The sequence below is a fragment of the Oncorhynchus masou genome, chromosome 3 (assembly GCF_036934945.1).
Source record: "Oncorhynchus masou masou isolate Uvic2021 chromosome 3, UVic_Omas_1.1, whole genome shotgun sequence".
NCBI lineage: Eukaryota > Metazoa > Chordata > Actinopteri > Salmoniformes > Salmonidae > Oncorhynchus > Oncorhynchus masou.
In genome coordinates this window covers 14,746,166-14,768,320 of record NC_088214.1, presented here as the reverse complement: position 1 = coordinate 14,768,320, position 22,155 = coordinate 14,746,166, and the positions used below count along the sequence as shown (strand labels likewise).

General features: G+C 44.6%; 1 protein-coding gene across 6 annotated transcripts in view; it reads right to left on the bottom strand.

Moving 5' to 3' along the window:
• Nucleotides 1-437: 437 nt before the first annotated feature.
• gad1b (glutamate decarboxylase 1b) overlaps nt 438-22,155 on the bottom strand; it is a 36,617-nt gene continuing 14,899 nt past the window's right edge. For 5 of the 6 annotated variants that reach the window (XM_064932062.1, XM_064932097.1, XM_064932080.1 and 2 more), the window contains 11 exons: nt 7,744-7,856; nt 6,376-6,491; nt 6,197-6,276; nt 5,261-5,315; nt 4,983-5,099; nt 4,808-4,872; nt 4,282-4,360; nt 3,826-3,975; nt 2,754-2,861; nt 2,556-2,648; nt 438-2,464 (listed from right to left, as the gene is read on the bottom strand). In XM_064932062.1, coding sequence (XP_064788134.1) covers nt 2,291-2,464; nt 2,556-2,648; nt 2,754-2,861; nt 3,826-3,975; nt 4,282-4,360; nt 4,808-4,872; nt 4,983-5,099; nt 5,261-5,315; nt 6,197-6,276; nt 6,376-6,491; nt 7,744-7,856 — 1,150 coding nt within the window. In that variant the 3' untranslated portion in view covers nt 438-2,290. Of the gene's footprint in view, nt 2,465-2,555; nt 2,649-2,753; nt 2,862-3,446; nt 3,661-3,825; nt 3,976-4,281; nt 4,361-4,807; nt 4,873-4,982; nt 5,100-5,260; nt 5,316-6,196; nt 6,277-6,375; nt 6,492-7,743; nt 7,857-22,155 lie in introns of those variants that run through there. The other variant, XM_064932106.1, reaches the window with a different exon arrangement.

Genomic DNA, 22,155 nt, shown 5'->3' with positions numbered 1-22,155 from the left:
GAGAGGGGGCTGATACAGGGAGAGGAAGAGAGGTGGAGGAGAGGGGGCTGATACAGGGAGAGGAAGAGAGATGGAGGAGAGGGGGCTGATACAGGGAGAGGAAGAGAGATGGAGGAGAGGGGGCTGATACAGGGAGAGGAGAGGTAGAGGAGAGGGGACTGATACAGAGAGAGAGAGAGAGAGAGAGAGAGAGAGAGAGAGAGAGAGAGAGAGAGAGAACCAGCTCCTGACTGTAATGGAGGAAAGGTGGGTTGTCTTCTTTCTCCTAGATCAAGTTATTTTTGCTATTTGCTCTTTTGTGTGTGTCGCTGTTTCCTGTGCTTTATGTAGGCCTACAGTATGTGTGTTCACTGTGTGTGTGCTTGTGCGTTCTATGTATTCTCTACATTTATCAGCATAAAGGGGTGCAAATGTGGACACAATCCTGTCATACCAGAAACAGTTGAAACAACAGACAGACTTTATTGTAGCTGCAACATAGCCTGATTATGAGTTAAAGTGCCTCCTGTACCTTCCTAAGGACAAACCTCCCACTACGGCTTCATACACATCCAAATTGGTCACATGATTTAGGTCATTGTGCAGTTTACTTAGCTGGTCCCATAAAAAGATACCATAAAGATATATTTATAATGACATAATTCTTAACTTACTGCAATACACATCCATTTCAAATGAAGTAAATAAAAAAGGATAGTATTGTGCAAAGAGACGAACCGAAGCTCTTTGATTTACCAATGAGTTCCCAAAACGCTGAAGGTATATAATACAGACAGTATAAGTTAGTATATTACATTCATGTAACTATATTCCTGTCAGACAAGATCTATTTCTTTATAATCTCATAATAATTACTTACGTATCATACAGACAATCTGATTACTGCAAAATATTCACTTTCTTTGGCTCACAAATTCACTATAATATAATTGATGAATTATTATTAGAATCTACAGATTACAGGCTATAGAATATCAATCAAAGATACTCATACAAATGGAAGAAAATACCTGACTTTTAAAACACTCGTAATGCTATAAATTAAACATATTTATATATATCATTTTCGTGTTAATATTTAAACATTTTCAAAAATGGTCACATACTGTTTGGTCCTTGCTATCCGGGATACTTGGAACGTCGTTACCCCATTGAATTAGAACTTTGAAATGGTTAAGTAAAGGTTTAGGATTGGGTAAGGGTTATGATTATGGTTAAGGTTAGGGTACGGGGTTAGGGTTTAGGGTAGGGAGGTCCCAATGAACCCGGATAGCACAGACCCATACTGTATGCTTGTTTCACACACGCAAGGAGATCGTTTTCTACACGCTGCAAGTAGAAGTCGCTTTTAGTCAAAGATCTAGGATCAGCGCACCCTCCCCCAAACCCTACTATTAACCATAAGGGAGAAAAACATAACAGTGACCCTAGATCAGTATACAGGGGCAACGTCATCTGACAGTTAACACTAAGGTCATGGTTCAAAGTTCAATACAGCATTAGGTTACAGCACAGGGTACACACACTGTTACACACACACACCTCCACAAAACACACACTGGAGTTCAAGGTTTAACACTTTGAGTTGGTACATCTGGCTCTAGAAGGATCCTATATATACACTGAGCTCAAATTAAGTATCTCATATATCATAATATCACAATACACTGAGTGTACAAAACATTAAGAACACCTGCTCTTTCCATTACATAGACTGACCAGCTGAATCCAGGTGAAGCTATGATCCCTTATTGATGTCACTTGTTAAATACACTTCTATCAGTGTAGATGAAGAGGAGGAGACAGGTTAAATAAGGATTTTTAAGCCTTGAGACAATTGAGACATGGATTGCGTATGTATGCCATTCAGAGGGTGAATGGGCAAGACTAAAGATGTAGGTGCCTTTGAACAGGGTATGGCAGTAGGTGCTAGGCACACCTGTTTGTGTCAAGAACTGCAAAGCTGCTGGGTTTTTCACACTCAATAGTTTCTTGTGTGTATCAAGAATGGTCCACAACCCAAAGGACATCCAGCCAACTGACACAACTGTGGGAAGCATTGGAGTCAACATGGGTCAGCATCCCTGTGGAACATTTGACACCTTGTGGAGTCCATTCCCGACCAATTGAGGCTGTTCTGGGGGCAACATGTGTACACTATACTATTTATGCTCTCAAGCATTTCTTTGTATTTACACACACACACACACACACGAGAGCCGATTCTTATGGTCACAGGTAAAACATTGAAAACTACAATTTTGGCCTCTGCCCACTGGGGTGGCACTGTTTACAGGTCATGCCCCAGCCTCTCGATTTCGTCAATGAGGAAGTCGATGTCTGACTGGAGGGCTGCGGGGTTGGAGACGACCATGCGGAAGAAATTGACCTTCTGGCCCTGAGGCTGGTAGCCCACCATGGTCGTCCCTGACTCCATCATCATTGCCTTGATCTTGGGCGCCACCTGAAGCATGGGAGGGGAATTGAACATATTTAGAACTCTGAGATAATGTTTAATGAAAAGTTGAAAAGTTAGAATATTGCATAACACTTACCTTGTGAAGTTTTTCTCGATACTCCTCACTGTTGTGTTCCAAGCCTCTCAGACTGGGTGGGATGTACCAGAAACACACGTTGGTGTGCTGGGGCTACAGAGAGAAGACACACATTTGGAATAGTTGGACATATGGAACTACAAAAGGAAGGAAAGAAGGAAGGAAGGAGGGACGAGAGGATAGAGGACAGTAGCTTACCACTCCCTGGAACACCATCTCGTATCCCTGTCTGTTTCTGATCTTGTCGTAGAGGTACTGAGACAGGTCCAGACACTTGTCAATGTGCTGCTCAAACCCTATAGTGCCCTGTGGAAGAAGGAGACTATTACAAACCCTATAGTGCCCTGTGGAAGAAGGAGACTATTACAAACCCTATAGTGCCCTGTGGAAGAAGGAGACTATTACAAACCCTATAGTGCCCTGTGGAAGAAGGAGACTATTACACACCCTATAGTGCCCTGTGGAAGAAGGAGAATATTACAAACCCTATAGTGCCCTGTGGAAGAAGGAGACTATTACAAACCCTATAGTGCCCTGTGGAAGAAGGAGACTATTACAAACCCTATAGTGCCCTGTGGAAGAAGGAGACTATTACAAACCCTATAGTGCCCTGTGGAAGAAGGAGACTATTACACACCCTATAGTGCCCTGTGGAAGAAGGAGAATATTACAAACCCTATAGTGCCCTGTGGAAGAAGGAGACTATTACAAACCCTATAGTGCCCTGTGGAAGAAGGAGACTATTACAAACCCTATAGTGCCCTGTGGAAGAAGGAGACTATTACAAACCCTATAGTGCCCTGTGGAAGAAGGAGACTATTACACACCCTATAGTGCCCTGTGGAAGAAGGAGAACTATTACAAACCCTATAGTGCCCTGTGGAAGAAGGAGACTATTACAAACCCTATAGTGCCCTGTGGAAGAAGGAGACTATTACAAACCCTATAGTGCCCTGTGGAAGAAGGAGACTATTACAAACCCTATAGTGCCCTGTGGAAGAAGGAGACTATTACAAACCCTATAGTGCCCTGTGGAAGAAGGAGACTATTACAAACCCTATAGTGCCCTGTGGAAGAAGGAGACTATTACAAACCCTATAGTGCCCTGTGGAAGAAGGAGACTATTACAATGATTTATTTAGGGATGTAATTACAGATGTGCCAGCTGGGGACAGCATCCCTATAAGTGTGGAAACCTCATTGTGGTCTGGGCCTATACTGTATGTAAATGGAAGGCTGGATATGACCTACACTGGCTACACGAGCTCACCTTGGCCTTCCACATGAGCCAGAACTTGAAGATGTCAACGTGTCGGCCACACTGGATGGCCTTGTCTCCCGTGTCATAGCTGACATCATACTGTTTATCGGGCTGGAACAGGTACCCAGCACACATCGAGTTACAGCCTGACAGAATACCCTACACACAGAGAGAGAGCAGGGTTAAAGTGTGTGTGTGTGTGTGTGTTTGTGTGTGAGTGTGTGTCACAGGAGAATGATAATGTCTGGAACGGAGTAAATGGAATGGCATCAAACACCTGCAAACCTTGTGTCTGATGTATTTAATAGCATTCCACTGATTCCACTCTAGTCATTACCACAAACCCGTCCTCCCCAATGAAGATGCCACCAACCTCCTATGGTGTGTGGTGTGTGGTGCGTTTGTGTGTGTGTGTGTGTGTGTGTGTGTGTGTGTGTGTGTGTGTGTGTGTGTGTGGTTCCTCACCTTTTCTCTGACTAGGATGGCGGAGCACTGTAGAGGCACTCCCATCATCTTGTGAGGATTCCATGTGACAGAGTTAGCCCTGAGAGCGGAAATGCAGCTGTTAGTGTGTGTGTGTGTGTGTGTGTGTGTGTGTGTGTGTGTGTGTGTGTGTGTGTGTGTGTGTGTGTGTGTGTGTGTGTGTGTGTGTGTGTGTGTGTGTGTGTTAAACACACAAAATTTGACCAACTGTGGACATTTTGTTTGTCACCACGAGGTCAAATGCTATTTAGAATTTAGGTTTAGGTTTAGAAGCTAGGGTTAGTTTTAGGGTTAGGTGCTAGGGTTAAGGTTAGGTGTTAGGGTTAGGTTTAGGGTTACGATTTTGAATGGAACTGAATTGTGTGTCCCCACAAGGTTAGCTGTACAAGACTGTGTGTGTGTGTGTGTGTGTGTGTGTGTGTGTGTGTGTGTGTGTGTGTGTGTGTGTGTGTGTGTGTGTGTGTGTGTGTGTGTGTGTGTGTGTGTGTGTGTGTGTGTGCGTCAGTACCTCTCTACTCCGCTGAACTTATGGCGATGCTTCCTGGACATCAGAAGACCACCTCCCCATGCACCCTGGAGAAAGAACACACAAACCATTAGATCAATTGGACAAAACATTATTGTCCCGAAACACACAAACGCATGCACACACGCACACACGCGCACACACACACAGTCCTCACGTCTACGTGCAGCCACATGTCGTATTTTTCACAGATGTCAGCGATCTCATTGATGGGGTCAAATGCTCCGTAGACTGTAGAACCAGCTGTAGCATTCACAAACAGAGGATGGTAACCCTGGAGGAGCACAATATCACAGAAATCACAATGGGATGTAAGCTTTCATGTGAGAAACAGAGAGAGATAGAGAGGGAGAGACAGAAAGAGAGAGCGAGAGAGAGGGAGAGAGAGAGAGAGGCAGAGAGCGAGAGAAGGGGAGGAGAGAGAGAAAGACTCACCTTCTGCTTGACATCGAGGATCTTAGCTTCTAGATCAGCAGGAATAACTCTCCCCCTGAGAGAGAGCAGGAATAGAGATCCATCTTAAAATAATGTACGTTGACGTTCAAAAGTTAGGGGTCATGTCGAAATGTCCTTGTTATTGAAAAAGCATATTTTTTGTCCATTAAAATAACATCAATTTGATCAGAAATACAGTGTAGACATTGTTAATGTTGTGAATGACTATTGTAGCTGGAAATGGCTGATTTTTAATGGAATAACTACATAGGTGTACAGAGGCCCATTATCAGCAAGGACAAGTACATTAGAGTGTCTAGTCTGAGAAACAGACACCTCACAAGTCCTCAACTGGCAGCTTCATTAAATAGTACCTGAAAACACCGGTCTCAATGTCAACAGTGAAGAGGCGACTCCGGGATTCTGGTCTTCTAGGCAGAGTTGCAAAGAAAGAGTTGCCTCTTCACTGTTGACGTTAAGACTGGTGTTTTGCAGGTACTATTTAATGAAGCTGCCAGTTGAGGACGTGTGAGGCGTCTGTTTCTCAAACTAGACACACTAATGTACTTGTCCTCTTGCTCAGTTGTGCACCGGGGCCTCCCACTCCTCTTTCTATTCTGGTTAGGGCCAGTTTGCACTGTTCTGTGAAGGGAGTAGTACACAGCGTTGTACGAAATCTTCAGTTTCTTGTGTGTGTGTGTGTGTGTGTGTGTGTGTGTGTGTGTGTGTGTGTGTGTGTGTGTGTGTGTGTGTGTGTGTGTGTGTGTGTGTGTGTGTGTGTGTGTGTGTGTGTGTGTGTGTGTGTGTGTGTGTGTGTGTGTGTGTGTGTGTGTGTGTGTGTGTGTGTGTGTGTGTGTGTGTGTGTGTGTGTGTGTGTGTGTGTGTGTGTGTGTGTGTGTGTGTGTGTGTGTGTGTGTGTGTGTAGTTCTAGTGTACCTCTCATCTGTGCTCAGCAGGACCACGTTCTCAGAACCAAAGCCCAGAGCTGCCCCGGCCTTCTTGATAGAGTAGTGGCTCTGTAAGAATACAGGAAAATACCGGAACATAAACAACTTAAAACCTTAATTTCTTCAAATGCGTTTGTGTGTGTGTAGCTGTGTGTATGCATGACATACATGTTCTGATGTGAAGAGCACCAGGCGGGGAGCGGCAGACATGCCCTTGGTCTTGACCTCTGGGAAGTACTTGTAGCGAGCAATCATCACACTGTACATGTTAGAGATGGCGCCCCCTGTGGACGGAGAGGGAATGACTGGTCAGTCCATGACTGGGACAGCAACTAGTCCAACACAGAGAGATAGAACCAGGGGGTAGGAACCGATTCAGGGAACAGAATCGAAAACGGGAATGAACGTGATCTATACTGCTCCTGAACAGAACAGTTGTTGTAAAAGCATGTGAATCGGTTAATAACGTTCTTTTATTCTGGATTTTTTTCCCCAGTCGCACAAAAAATGCAACAAAGCACCAATGCAAAGCCGTCACTCTTATTCCAGTGTATGCCCGTCTGCCAGCTGAAAGTGCGTGTAGGCTATCGTGATTCAGAAAGTAGGGAGAGATTTTTAATTAGTGAAGAATGTACACATATTTTCAACGCCGGTTGAGGATACTATAGTTATTACGTTTCACATTGGATTTAATAACTACAAAAAGGTAAGACGTGTTTTTATAAAAATTCTGGTGCCGCTCTGCACACACAAGCTTGTTAGCTAACTAGCCCATTTTGGTCGAACGTTAAACCAACTCTCTGGAGTTTAAAGACGTTCAAAGTTCCTTCATAGAAGCTGGTCCTCCATAGGTATAATTCTGTGGGCCTAATTCAAACAATACATGTCATAACAAAAAGATGTCTGGAGCGTCAAAGAAAGCCTCCTCCTCCAACCGCAGTCAGTCGCACCTCGGACCCCATGCTTGTCTGTCGAATGCATGTAAACAACTATAGCTTTTCCCGTCAAGCTCAATCTAAAAAGAAAAATGTTTATTTCAGAGGTTTGAAGAGGAACAGAAAGCAAGAATATCAACAATTACTTTTTGGGGGTTTGAACCGGTTCAGAACTTTATTCTCCTGGTCGGAACAGAGGAACGGAACTAAATAAATAATGGTTCTGTTCATTATTGTAAATAATGGGTTCCAACCTCTGGACAGAACAAGTTCATATTTGCAATATAAAATGACACATTTCCACATGAAGGACAATTTAAGGTATAGGCTGTCATTGTAAATAAGAATTTCTTCTTAACTGACTTGCCTAGTTAAATAAAGGTTAAATAAATAATAATAAATACAATGAAGTCATATTGTACGTTATCAATTGAATATTGTAAAGGTATCAAACGGTACTGGACATGTAGTAACCTACATCCTGGCCTCCCTTGTAAAATAGACCTTGTTGTCAATGGGACTCCCTGCTAAAATAAAGCTGTGGAAACAAACATAAAACACACACATAGACCCGAACACAGCGGCTCTCTCTTCTACATACCTGGTGAGAATATGCCGTCCCCCTCTCCCGAGGGCCAGCCAATCATCTCTCTCATCTTCTTCAACGTCAGCTGCTCCATCAGGACAAACACTGGAGCGATCTCATAGGTGAACCTGCCAGTCAATATATGAATCCATGAATCAATCAATCCATACATACAGCTTGAAGTCGGAAGTTTACATACACTTAGGTTGGAGTCATTAAAACTCGTTTTTCAACCACTCCACAAATTTCTTGTTAGCAAACTATAGTTTTGGCAAGTAGGTTCGGACATCTACTTTGTGCATGACACAAGTCACTTTTCCAACAATTGTTTACAGACAGATTATTTCACAGTATCACAATTCCAGTGGGTCAGAAGTTTACATACACTAAGTTGACTGTGCCTTTTCCCAGCTTGGAAAATTCCAGAAAATGATGTCATGGCTTTAGAAGCTCCTGATAGGCTAATTGACATCATTTGAGTCAATTGGAGGTGTACATGTGGATGTATTTCCTGAAGGCCAACCTTCAAACTCAGTGAGTCTTTCCTTGACCTCATGAGAAAATCAAAAGAAATCAGCCAAAACAATTGTAGACCTCCACAAGTCTGGTTCATCCTTGGGAGCAATTTACAAATGCCTGAAGGTACCATGTTCATCTGTACAAACAATAGTACGAAAGAATAAACACCATGGGACCAAGCAGCCATCATACCGCTCAGGAAGGAGACGCGTTCTGTCTCCTAGAGACTAATGTACTTTGGTGCGAAAAGTTCAAATCAATTCCAGAACAACAGCAAAGGACCTTGTGAAGATGCTAGAGGAAACAGGTACAAATATATCTATATCCACAGTAAAACGAGTCCTATATATCAACATAACCTGAAAGGCTGGTCAGCAAGGAAGAAGCCACTGCTCCAAAACCGCCATAAAAAAGACAGACTACGGTTTGCAACTGCACATGAGGACAAAGATCGTATTTTTTGGAGAAATGTCCTCTGGTCTGTTGAAACAAAAAATAAAACTGTTTGGCCATAATGACCATCGTTATGTTTGGAGGAAAAAGGGAGACTTGCAAGCTGAAGAACACCATCCCAACAGTAAAGCACCGGGGTTGCAACATCATGCTGTGGGGGTGCATTTCTGCAGGAGGGACTGGTGCACTTCACAAAAATAGATGGCATCATGAGGGAGGAAAATTATGTGGATGTATTGAAGCAAGATCTCAAGACATCAGTCAGGAAGTTAAAAGCTTGGTCGCAAATGGGTCTTCCAAATAGACAATGACTCCAAGCATACCTCCAAAGGAAAACAAAGTCAAGATTTTGGAGTGGCCATCACAAAGCCCTGACCTTAATCCTACAGAAAATTTGTGGGCAGAACTGAAAATGCGTGTGCAAGCAAGGAGGCCTACAAACCTGACTCAGTTACACCAGCTCTGTCAGGAGGATTGGGCCAAAATTCCCCCAATTTATTGTGGGAAGCTTGTGGAAGGTTACCTGAAATGTTTGGCCCAAGTTAACCTGTTGAGTGTAGGGGGCAGTATTTTGATGTTTTGATCGAAAACGTACCTAAATGAAAGGGTTGATTTGGGGCGGCAGGGTAGCCTAGTGGTTAGAGCATTGGACTAATAACCAGACAGTTGCAAGTTCAAACCCCCAATCTGACAAGGTACAAATCTGTCATTCTGCACCTGAACAGGCAGTTAACCCACTAGGCAGTCATTGAAAATAAGAATTTGATCTTAACTGACTTGCCTAGTTAAATAAATAAAGTTTTTAAAAAATTCTCAGGCCCGGAATCTAGAATATGCATATAATTGAGATTAGGATAGAAAACACTCTAAAGTTTCCAGAACAGTCAAAATATTGTCTGTGAGTATAACAAAGCTGATATTGCAGGCGGAAACCTGAGGAAAATCCAACCCGGAAATGCTGTTTTTCCTGAAAGCTCTCTGTTACATTGCCTGCCTTCGCTCCATTTAAAGCAATATCAACCTTCCACATGTTGTGAACAGTCTTTAGACATAGTTTCAGGCTTTTATATTGAAAAATGAGTGAGAAAGATCACATTGCGTCATTGTATGGCTGGGTGCCAGCAGCATTTTGCATGCGCAACAGAGTGGAGCAGACATTTCCTCTCTCTCTCCTATTGAAGAAGCTACAGTCCGGTTGAAATATTATTGATTATATATTGTAAAAACAACCTTAGGGTTGATTATAAAAAACGTTTGACATGTTTCTACAAACTTTACGGATACTATTTGGAATTTTCGTCTGCCTGGTCGTGACCGCTCGAGCCTGTGGATTTCTGAACATAACGCGCCAACCAAATGGAGGTATTTTGGATTTAAAAAAAATAATCTTTATGGAACAAAAGGAACATTTATTGTGTAACTGGGAGTCTCGTGAGTGCAAACATCTGAAGATCATCAAAGGTAAGCGATTCATTTTATTGCTTTTCTGACTTTCATGACCAATCTACTTGGCTGCTAGCTGTTTGTAATGTTTTGTCTGCTGAGAGAGATGTCCTTACATAAACGCTTGGTATGCTTTCACCGAAAAGCTTTTTTGAAATCTGACACGCGAGGTGGATTGACATCAAGCTAAACTGTGTTTTGCTATATTGCACTTGTGATTTCATGAAAATTAAATATTTTTAGTAATTGAATTTGAATTTGGTGCTCTGCAATTCAACGGATGTTGACGAAAATGATCCCGCTAACGGGATGGGTGCATCAAGAAGTTAAACAATTTAACGACAATGCTACCAAATGCTAATTGTGTATATGTAAACTTCTGACCCACTGGGAATGTGACATAGTAAAAGCTGAAATAAATCATTCTCTCTACTATTATTCTGACATTTCACATTCTTAAAATAAAGTGGTGATCCTAACTGACCTAAGACAGGGAATTTTTACTAGGACTAAATGTCAGGAATTGTGAAAAACTGAGTTTAAATGTATTTGGCTAAGGTGTATGTAAACTTCTGACTTCAACTGTACATCTATCGATTCATTTAAAACATTGTATGTTGTAAACACAAACATTTATTGACAATTGCAACATTTTGCTTAAAATGTTTCAGTCACATATACCTGTGATCCTTCTCCTACACACATGCTATCTAGCTAAGACTTTACTTCTGGTGAAAATAAGTACAAAATATTCAGGATGTTTTTTTTGCATGGCTAAGCTAAGCTGAGAATCCAGAGCTCCATTAAATTAGCCACACACACACACACACACACACACACACACACACACACACACACACACACACACACACACACACACACACACACACACACACACACACACACCTTCGGACAGAGTTGAACTAATTAAAATCTGTCTGATGTGAGATAGAGCGCAGACATTCATATTCAAATTCCTATAAAGTTTCAGTCAACGTTTAATTAAAGCACACAGAACTCTGATAGCCATCTGTCAATCTCAATGGAGGCTTTTGATGAGACCAGCTGAAGTGTGTGTGTGTGTGTGTGTGTGTGTGTGGGGGGGGGGGGGGTTCTGTTGGGGAGAGATAAGAAAGCTCAAATCTATTTCCTGCTTCAGAGAGTGGAAAGCGAGAAAGAGAAAGAGAGAATGAAGAAGAGAGAGAGGGAGCACCGATGCGAAACCAATGGAATGGAGAGAAAAGGACGACAAGAAGCAGACGAAGGGACAGAGGGAGAGAGGAGAAGGAGAGGACAATAGAGAAGCTTTTATTTCAATCTCTATTGAATGTTGTGGTTTTATAATTTCATCATTTCAGAAAGATAGGGCAAAGAGTCTCCAGGTTGGGTGTTACATACGTACAGTATGTGTTTGTGGGTTGTGTGAATTTTGGGGCCCTAAGGCTATGTCCCTCTGATGCATGACCCCCCCGTTGTGTAACAAAGACAGTTACACAACAGACACACATCCCCCATTCTTCCCTTTGCAGGCCCCCCAACCCCCCTCCTCTTAACTGGGGACAGGGAAAGCAGCACTGATGGAGAGAAACACACAGAAGAGAGGAGGAGGAGAGAGGGGAAGGTGCACGAGACGTGAATGAGTAGTGGAAGACAGTCTGTAGCAGCCACCCTGGGGAGGGTTTGATTAGAACATGAAGTACCATTCAATACGCCACCATAGATTATGACTGATGGGCCCTAATTACACACACACAGACACGCACACAAACACACGCACATGTACACATACACACACACAGACACGCACACACGCACACACACAGACACACACGCACACGCACACATACACACACGCACACGTACACACACACACGCACGCACAGTCACCTACATGGACTGATTTAAAAGCATGTATTTTGTGCTGTAGCTGTACTATAATATATATACTAAAGGGCAGGCTGACCTAGATTAAACACTAAGACTAAATGACCTAGATTAAACACTAAGACTAAATGTTATAACCGTGTTACAAAATGTTACTGTAGAAAAACATCCTATTTGACTTATTTACAAGCAGAGCATCAGCTTATATAAGGAAGACTGCATCTTTTACAGATCTACCGATTTCGGCTGAGCCCAAGGGACAATCTTTTTTAGAAATCACTGTCCTTTCTTCTCGTCTCGGGCAATAATAGCTATAATGGAGATCATTATCACAATCACAGCCAATCATTGGTCTTTTCAGGGTGAAAATTACCCTTCAGTCACCTGCCTGTCCCATGGGACAGCCCTTAAATGCCCTTATTATAATCATCAAGGGCACTCTCCCCAACCCATACCCCCTAAGAGAATCATTGTGTCACTCATGTGTATGTGTGTGTGTGTGAGTGTGTGTGTGCGCTTGTGCGAGTGTGAAAGAGAGCCAGTCCTTACCCACAGGGACAAGAGAGCCAGAATGAGTCCTCCACAGGGAGCCGGGGTAGGCAGTCGCTGAGTGTGGCAGGGTTTTCAGTGCCACCGGGCGGCCATTGTGTGTCAGTGTGGGGCCCAGCTGGGCTATCTGCTAAGACCAGCTCACAATGAGCCTGCCGTCAATGGGGCGTTAAACACTATCTGTTGAAACTGGGCCAGGCTGAACTTGTGTGCGTGTGAGTGCGTATGAATATGACTGGGTGTGTGTGTGCAGATGAGTGTCCCTGTTTTCTCTCTCTCTCTCTCTCTCTCTCTCTCTCTCTCTCTCTCTCTCTCTCTCTCCTCTCGCTCTCTCTCTCATTCCCTCTCATTCTATCTCTCTCTCTCTCATTCCCTCTCATTCCATCTCTCTCTCTCTCATGCCCTCTCTCTCATTCCCTCTCTCTCTTTCATCCACCCTCTCTCTCTCTCTCTCATTCCCCCTCTCTCTCTCTCTCTCTCATTCCCTCTCTCTCTTATTCCCTTTCTCTCTCTCTCATTCCTCTCTCTCTCTCTCTCTCTCTCTCTCTCTCTCTCTCTCTCTCTCTCTCTCTCTCTCCCCCCCTCTCTCTCTCTCTCATTCCCTCTCTCTCTCCCATCCCCCCCCCTCTCTCTCTCTCTCTCTCGCTCTCTCTCTCTCATTCCCACTCTATCTCTCATTCCCTCTCTCTCTCTCTCTCTCTCTCTCTCATTCTCTCTCTCTCTCTCTCATTCGGGCGGCCATTGTGTGTCAGTGTGGGGCACAGCTGGGCTATCTGCTAAGACCAGCTCACAATGAGCCTGCCGTCAATGGGGCGTTAACACTATCTGTTGAATCTGGGCCAGGCTGAACTGGTGTGCGTGTGAGTGCGTATGAATATGACTGGGTGTGTGTGTGCAGATGAGTGTCCCTGTTTTCTCTCTCTCTCTCTCTCTCTCTCTCTCTCTCTCTCTCTCTCTCTCTCTCTCTCTCTCTCTCATTCCCTCTCATTCCCTCTCTCAAATTCAAATTCAAGCTGCTTTATTGGCATGAAAAACATTGTGTCAATATTGCCAAAGCAACAATGTATACAATATACATTGTAACAAAATTATAAATTATATCAAATATAAAATGGTAGTAAATAATAATACAAAATTAAATACAAAAATAATAACAATAAAATGGTGACAGTCAATAGTAGAAATGTAATAAATATAAAATCAAATTATGGAAAATGAAACTATAACTAACTTATAACTAAATAATGGTCATCTTCTCCTTTATATCAGTACTACAGCTACCATCATCATTACTACGACTACTACTACTAGCACTACACTGTTATAACTACCATTACCACCCATATTTGGAATGATAAACAGTAATAATAAGTAAGTTACTGCTTACAATGCAGATGTTATTATTTAGTGTCCATCAGGCTATGGCAGGAAAATACATATTTGGCTGCAAGAGGAGCCATTTGTCACACCCTGACCATAGTTTATTTGTATGTTTCTATGTTTTGGTTGGTCAGGGTGTGATCTGAGTGGGCATTCTATGTTGTGTGTCTGGTTTGTCCATTTCTATGTTAGGCCTGATATGGTTCTCAATCAGAGGCAGGTGTTAGTCATTGTCTCTGATTGGGAACCATATTTAGGTAGCCTGGGTTTCACTGTGTGTTTGTGGGTGATTGTTCCTGTCTCTGTGTTTGTTGCACCAGTCAGGGCTGTTTCGGTTTTTGACATTTGTTGTTTTGTATTGTTCGTGTTTTCTTCATCATTAACCTCTTGAAAATCTGGGGGCAGTATTTCATTTTTGGATGAAAAACGTTCCCGTTTTAAACAAGATATTTTGTCACAAAAAGATGCTTGACTATGCATATAATTGATAGCTTTGGAAAGAAAACACTCTGAAGTTTCCAGAACTGCAAAGATATTGTCTGTGAGTGCCCCAGAACAGGAGCTACAGGCAAAACCAAGATGAAACTGCAACTAGGAAATGAGCAGGATTTTTGAGGCTCTGTTTTTCATCGTCTCCTTATATGGCTGTGAATGCGACAGGAATGAGCCTGCCCTATCTATCATTTCCCCAAGGTGTCTGCAGCATTGTGACGTATTTGTAGGCATATCATTGGAAGATTGACCATAAGAGACTACATTTGCCAGGTGTCCGCCCGGTGTCCTCCGTCGAAATTGGTGCGTCATTTTCAGCTGCTGGTATTTTTCCATGGGATTCTGAGACGAAAGCAGGCTTCCACGAACGGCATATCAATGAAGAGATATGTGAAAAAACACCTTGAGGATTGATTCTAAACAACGTTTGCCATGTTTCGGTCGATATTATGGAGTTAATTTGGAAAAAGTTTGACGTTTTGGTGACTGAATTTTTGGTTCGTTTCAGTAGCCAAATGTGATGTACAAAACGGAGCGATTTCTCCTACACAAAGATTCTTTCAGGAAAAACTGAACATTTGCTATGTAACTGAGAGTCTCCTCATTGAAAACATCCGAAGTTCTTCAAAGGTAAATGATTTTATTTATTTGGTTATCTGGTTTTTGTGAAAATGTTGCGTGCTAAATGCTACGCAAAATGCTAAGCTAGCTTGCAATACTCTTACACAAATGCTTGATTTGCTATGGTTCAAAAGCATATTTTGAAAATCTGAGATGACAGTGTTGTTAAGAAAAGGCTAAGCTTGAGAGCGGGCATATTAGTTTCATTTCATTTGCGATTTTCAGAAATCGTTAACGTTGCGTTATGGTAATGAGCCTGAGGCTGTATTCACGATCCCGGATACGGGATGGGTAGTATCGAGATTAAAGATGTATCTAACGAACCACGCTGCATTTTGGTCCGATCCTTGTTCCACCTCTTCGTCAGAGGAGGAGATGGAAGAAACCCGTTACAGAATCACCCACCACAAACGGACCAAGCGGCGTGTCAACAGGCAGGAGCCACAGGAGCAGCGATCACAGGACTTCTGGACTTGGGAGGAGATATTGGACGGAAAAGGACCCTGGGCACAGCCTGGAGAATATCGCCGTCCCAAGGAAGAACTGGAGGCAGGGAGAAAGCGGAGAGGCGCTGGTTTGAAGAGGCAGCACGGCGGCGCGGTTGGAAGCCCGAGAGTCAGCCCCAAAAATTTCTTGGGGGGCTAACAGGGAGTATGGCTACGCCAGGTAAGAGACCTGCGCAAACTCCCTGTGCTTACCGGGGGCTAGAGAGACCGCGCAGGAACCGTGTTATGCTGTGGTGCACACGGTGTTTCCAGTGCGGGTGCATAGCCCGGTGCATTCTATTCCAGCTCCGCGTATCGGCCGGGCTAGATTGAGCGTCGAGCCAAATGCCATGAAGCCGGCTCTACGCATCTGGTCCCCAGTGCGTCTCCTTGGGCCAGCTTACATGGCACCAGCCTTACGCTCGGTGTCCCCGGTTCTTCTGCATAGCACAGTGCGGGCTATTCCACCTTGCCGCACTGGCAGAGCAACCGGGAGTATTCAACCAGGTAAGGTTGGGCAGACTCGGTGCTCAAGAGCTCCAGTGCGCCTGCACGGTCCAGTCTACCCAGTACCACCTCCACGCACCAGCCCTCCGGTGGCAGCTCCCCGCACCAGGCTTCCTGTGCGTGTCCTCGGCCCAGTACCACCAGTGCCAGCACCACGCATCAGGCCTACAGTGCGCCTCGCCTCTCCAGCGCTGCCAGAGCCTTCCTCCTCTCCTGCGCTGCTGGAGCCTCCTGCCTGTTTAGCGCAGCCAGAGCTGCCAGTCTGCATGGAGCAGCCAGAGCTGTCAGTCTGCATAGAGCAGCCAGAGCTGTCAGTCTGCATGGAGCAGCCAGAGCTGTCAGTCTGCTTGGAGCAGCCAGTCTGCAAGGAGCTGCCAGTCTGCAAGGAGCTGCCAGTCTGCAAGGAGCAGCCAGAGCTGTTAGTCTGCATTGAGCAGCCAGAGCTGTCAGTCTGCAAGAAGCCGCCAGAGCTGTCAATCTGCATGGAGCAGCCAGAGTCACCAGTCAGCATGAAGCAGCCAGAGCTGCCAGTCAGCGTGGAGCAGCCAGAGCCGTCAGTCTGCCAGGATCCGCCAGTCAGCCAGACTCTTCCAGATCTGCCAGTCAGCCAGACTCTTCCAGATCTGCCAGTCAGCCAGACTCTTCCAGATCTGCCAGTCAGCCAGACTCTTCCAGATCTGCCAGTCGACCAGACTCTTCCAGATCTGCCAGTCGACCAGACTCTTCCAGATCTGCCAATCGACCAGACTCTTCCAGATCTGCCAGTCGACCAGACTCTTCCAGATCTGCCAGTCGACCAGACTCTTCCAGATCCGCCAGTCAGCCAGGATCTGCCAGAACTGCCAGCCAGACGGGATCTGCTGGATTCAACTGCCTGGCTGATCTTCCTCTCGGTACTGGGCTTACTCTCAGCCCCAAGCTTCCCCTCAGTGCTGAGCTGCCCCTGTCCCGAGCTGCCCCTCAGTCCCGAGCTGCCCCTCAGTCCCGAGCTGCCCCTCAGTCCCGAGCTGCCCCTCAGTCCCGAGCTGCCCCTCTGTCCCGAGCTGCCCCTCTGTCCCGAGCTGCCCCTCTGTCCCGAGCTGCCCCTCTGTCCCGTGTTATTTAGTAGGGTTGCCGTGGCTAGGAGGTCACGGAGGCGGACAAGGGGGGGAGGACTACGGTGAAGTGGGGGCCACGTCCAGCACCGGAGCCGCCACCGCAGACAGATGCCCACCCAGACCCTCCCCGATAGGTTCAGGTTTTGCGGCCAGAGTCCGCACCTTGGGGGGGGGGGTACTGTCACACCCTGACCATAGTTTATTTGTATGTTTCTATGTTTTGGTTGGTCAGGGTGTGATCTGAGTGGGCATTCTATGTTGTTTGTCCATTTCTATGTTAGGCCTGATATGGTTCTCAATCAGAGGCAGGTGTTAGTCATTGTCTCTGATTGGGAACCATATTTAGGTAGCCTGGGTTTCACTGTGTGCTTGTGGGTGATTGTTCCTGTCTCTGTGTTTGTTGCACCAGTCAGGGCTGCTTCGGTTTTCGACGTTTGTTGTTTTGTATTGTTCGTGTTTTCTTCATCATTAAAGATGTATCTAACGAACCACGCTGCATTTTGGTCCGATCCTTGTTCCACTTCTTCAGAGGAGGAGTTAGAAGAACCGCGTTACACCATTGCTCCTTCGCCCATGAGTATTTTTAGTTTTTCCTCTGGGTTCAATTTGTAAAAATGTGGAATAAATGTAGTCATTTCTGTGAATAATGAATCTCTTTGTGAGGAATATGTATCACGGTAAAGAAGAAAGTGCATCTCTGTCTCTACCTCCCCTGTTATGCAGTGACCACATACACACTCCTCTTTGGTTAGCCATGTCTTTTTTATGTCTGCCGGTTTCTATTGCCAATCGGTGGTCACTCAGCCTGTACTTGGTAAGGATCTGTCTCTCTCTCTCTCTCTCATTCTCTCTCATTCTCTCTCTCTCATTCCCTCCCTCTCATTCCCCCCGCCCCTCTCTCTCATTCTCTCTCATTCTCTCTCTCTCTCTCTCTCATTCTCTCTCTCATTCCCTCTCTCTCATTCCCTCTCTCTCATTCTCTCTCTCTCATTTCCTCTCTCATTCCCTCTCTCTCTCTCTCATTCCCTCTCTCATTCTCTCTCTCTCATATTCTCTCTCTCTCTCTCATTCTCTCTCTCTCTGTCTCTCTCTCTGTCTCTCATTCTCTCTCTCCCTGAAACTGTGCTCCATTTCCTGAAAACATTAAACACAAAACCTCATCTTCAAGCACTATTTACATAACCTCTGACTCCTCTTGCAAAATGAACCATTCGCCTCAAAACAGTTTTACCTGTGTTCAAAATCATACACTGCTCTCAAATCATAAACAAAGTGATCAAAAGTTGAGTCACTGATGTGATCTTCCTGTGTGGGTTGGCGCCCCCCCTTGGGTTGTGCCGTGGCGGAGATCTTTGTGGGCTATACTCGGCCTTGTCTCAGGATGGTAAGTTGGTGGTTGAAGATATCCCTCTAGTGGTGTGGGGGCTGTGCTTTGGCAAAGTGGGTGTGTATTCTGTGTCCTGTGTGAATTTAAGTGTGCTCTTGTTAAGAAATGTTAAAATAATATAGGAGAATATAACACAATAGATATAGTAGGATAAATCCAAAGAAAAACCAACCTGAATGTATTTTATTTTTTTTGTTGAGAGAACATCCTCTTAGAAATGAGAAAGCTCATATTGTAAAATAGGTCCCTTCCACAGGGTGTCAGCAGTCTATGCAACTTCAAAAACAAATAAAAATATATGAGTTGTTGTATGAGGACACAATAGTTTCCTATTGAACATACTTATTTCCGAAATAAATATTATAGTTTGATTACATTTTAGTGTGTCTGAGGAGTAAATGCAAATGTATTTTGACTTGTTGAAACAAAGTTTCAGATTTCGGATTCCTTTCTCTGCAAGTTGAATGAGTGGACTACTCAAATTGATGGCGCCAACTATACAGACTTTTTGGGATATAAAAAATGATTTTATCTAACAAAACGACACTACATGTTATCTCTGGGACCCTTTGGATGACAAATCAGAGGAAGATTTTCAAAAAGTAAGTGAATATTTAATCTTTATATGTGAATGTATGAAACCTGTGCCGGTGGAAAAGTATTTGGATCTGGGGCGCCGTCCTTAAACAATCACATGGCATGTTTTCACTGTAATAGTTACTATAAATGGGACAGTGCACTTAGATTAACAAGAATTGAAGCTTTCAGCAGATAGAAGACCTAAATGTACCTAAATGTTTAACGGCTATAATAACTATTATAATTTATTTGAATTACGCACCCTACCATTTCCCCCGGAAATTGACCCGCGTGCGGGACACCGATCCTTAAGAAGTTTTTAAAGATCGCTGTATACCAGGGGGGGTGGGTGGAATTGTAATGCACGCTCAAGTTTTCTGCTTGTTATTCATTTTGGTCTCTCATAATTAATCCTGTCTTGTGTTGTTGATACTCATTTGGTCTCTCATAGATAGTCCTGCATTGTTGTTGTTATTCATTTGGTCTTTTTTATTTATATATATTTTTAGATACTGGTGGAGATACTGGTGTGCAAAATAGCAGAAAAGTAAATAAAAACAGTATGGGGATGAGGTAGGTAGATTGGGTGGGCTATTTACAGATGGACTATGTACAGCTGCAGCGATCGGTTAGCTGCTCAGATAGCTGATGTTTAAAGTTGGTGAGGGAAATAAAAGTCTCCAACTTCAGCGATTTTTGCAATTCGTTCCAGTCACGGGCAGCAGAGAACTGGACGGAAAGGCAGCCAAATGAGGTGTTGGCTTTGGGGATGACCAGTGAGATATACCTGCTGGAACATGTGCAACGGGTGGGTGTTGTTATTGTGACTAGTGAGGCGGAGCTTTACCTAGCATAGACTTATAGATGACCTGGAGCCAGTGTATCAAGGGCCAGCTGACTAGAGCATACAGGTCGCAGTGGTGGGTGGTATAAGGTGATTTGGTAACAAAACGGATGGAACTGGAGATGTTTAATATGAGACTGGAAGGAGAGTTTACAGTCTAACCAGACACATAGGTATTTATAGTTGTCCAAATATTCTAGGTCGTAACCATCCAGGGTGGTGATGCTAGTTGGGCGGGCGCGTGCGGGCAGCAAATTATTGAAAAGCATGCATTTGGTTTTACTAGCGTTTAAGATAAGTTGGAGGCCACGGAAGGAGTGTTGTATGGCATTGAAGCTTGTTTGGAGGTTAGTTAGCACAGTGTCCAAGGAAGGGCCGGAAGTATACAGAATGGTGTCGTTTGTGTAGAGGTGGATCAGGGAATTGCCCGGAGCAAGAGCGACATCATTGATATATACAGAGAAAAGAGTCAGCCCGAGAATTTAACCCTGTGGTACCCCCATAGAGACTACCAGAGGTCCGGACAACAGGCCCTCCGATTTGACACAATGAACTCTGTCTGCAAAGTAGTTGGTGAACCAGGTGAGGCAGTCATTCGGTCTCTCATAGATAGTTCTGTATTGTTGTTGTTATTCATGTGGTCTCTCATAGATAGTCCTGTATAGTTGTTGTTTTCATTTGGTCTCTCATAGATAGTCATGTATTGTTGTTGTTATCCATTTGGTCTCTCATAAATAGTCATGTATTGTTGTTGTTATTCATTTGGTCTTGTCAGGATTTGGCCAGGGTTGTTCCGGGTTTTTGTCAGTAGATGTCCCCATTGTGCTTTTTGTCTCTGTGTTTTTCCCTTGATCCCCATTATTGTTTGCACCTGTGTCTTGTTTCCCCTGATTGTATTTAAACCCTTTGTTTCCCTCAGTTCTGTGCTCTGTGTTTGTATGTTAGCACCCTGCCCTAGTGTTCTGTGTGCTCTTGTCGATTCCGGGTGAAGTTCTTGTGGTATTCTGTTTTTTGTTTTTGTTTATTTTTTGGTGAGTTTCTTTTGAGGTCTTTTTGTGTTTTTCCTACCACCTTTTGGATTTGCCATTTTTTGTATTTTAGGATTTTTCTTTATTAAATACACCGTCTTAAGTACTGCTGTGTCTGCCTCATCTTCTGGGTTCTGCTGACTATTCGTGGCTCAGTTGGTTAAGTGACTGTTTCTCACTCCGGAGACCCAGGTTCGAAACCGGGTCCTGACAGAAACACAGAGCCAAAAATGAACCCAGAGGCAGCAGTTCCCAGGACCTTTTTGCCACGCTGTCCCACCACCAGGAGACTGTCCAACGCCACGAAGCCGCCCTGGTTCAGCAAGAGGCCTTAATGGCTAGACATTCTCATCTTCTGTCGGAGATGCTGACTTCCATAAAGCAGATATCTGATCGACTTACCCCGGCAACGGTTCTCGTCCCAGTACCTCAGGTTCACGTACCCATGGCAGTTAACCCCCTGGCTGAACCTCGTCTTCCACCTCCCCAACGGTTCTCAGGTGATCCAAGTGCTTGTAAAGGCTTTCTCACTCAATGTTCTCTCTCCTTTGAGCTGCAACCTTCGTCGTTTCCCACCGACCGGTCTAAGATCGCATATATCATTACCCTGCTGTCGGAAAAAGCCCTGGCCTGGGCTACTGCTGTGTGGGATGCCCATAGTTCCTGCTGTGCCAGCTACTCTGCCTTTGCTGAGGAATTCAAACGAGTGTTTCAAGGCCCAAGCAGTGGTTCTGACTCAGCCAAACAGCTCCTGACTCTCCATCAAGGTTGGCGCAGCGTGACGGACTATGCCATCCAGTTCCGCACGGTGGCAGCAGCGAGTGGCTGGAACAACGAGGCGCTCACGGTGTGCTTTCTGAAAGGCCTTTCCGACACTATCCAAGATGAACTGGCCACTCGGGAACCACCGGACAATCTCGAGTCCCTGATCAAGTTGGCCTCACGCATTGACCAGCGTCTGAGAGAGAGAGAACTCAACCGTAGACCTCTAGCCCCTATCAGTCCCAGCTCCGAGTCCCCACCTTTATCATCGCTGGCTCCACCGGAACCCATGCAGATTGGACGCATCTCCCAGGCTGAGAGAGACCGCCGGATGAGGGAGCGACGCTGTCTATATTGCGGCAAACCGGGCCATTTCCGTTCCACGTGTCCCGGGCTC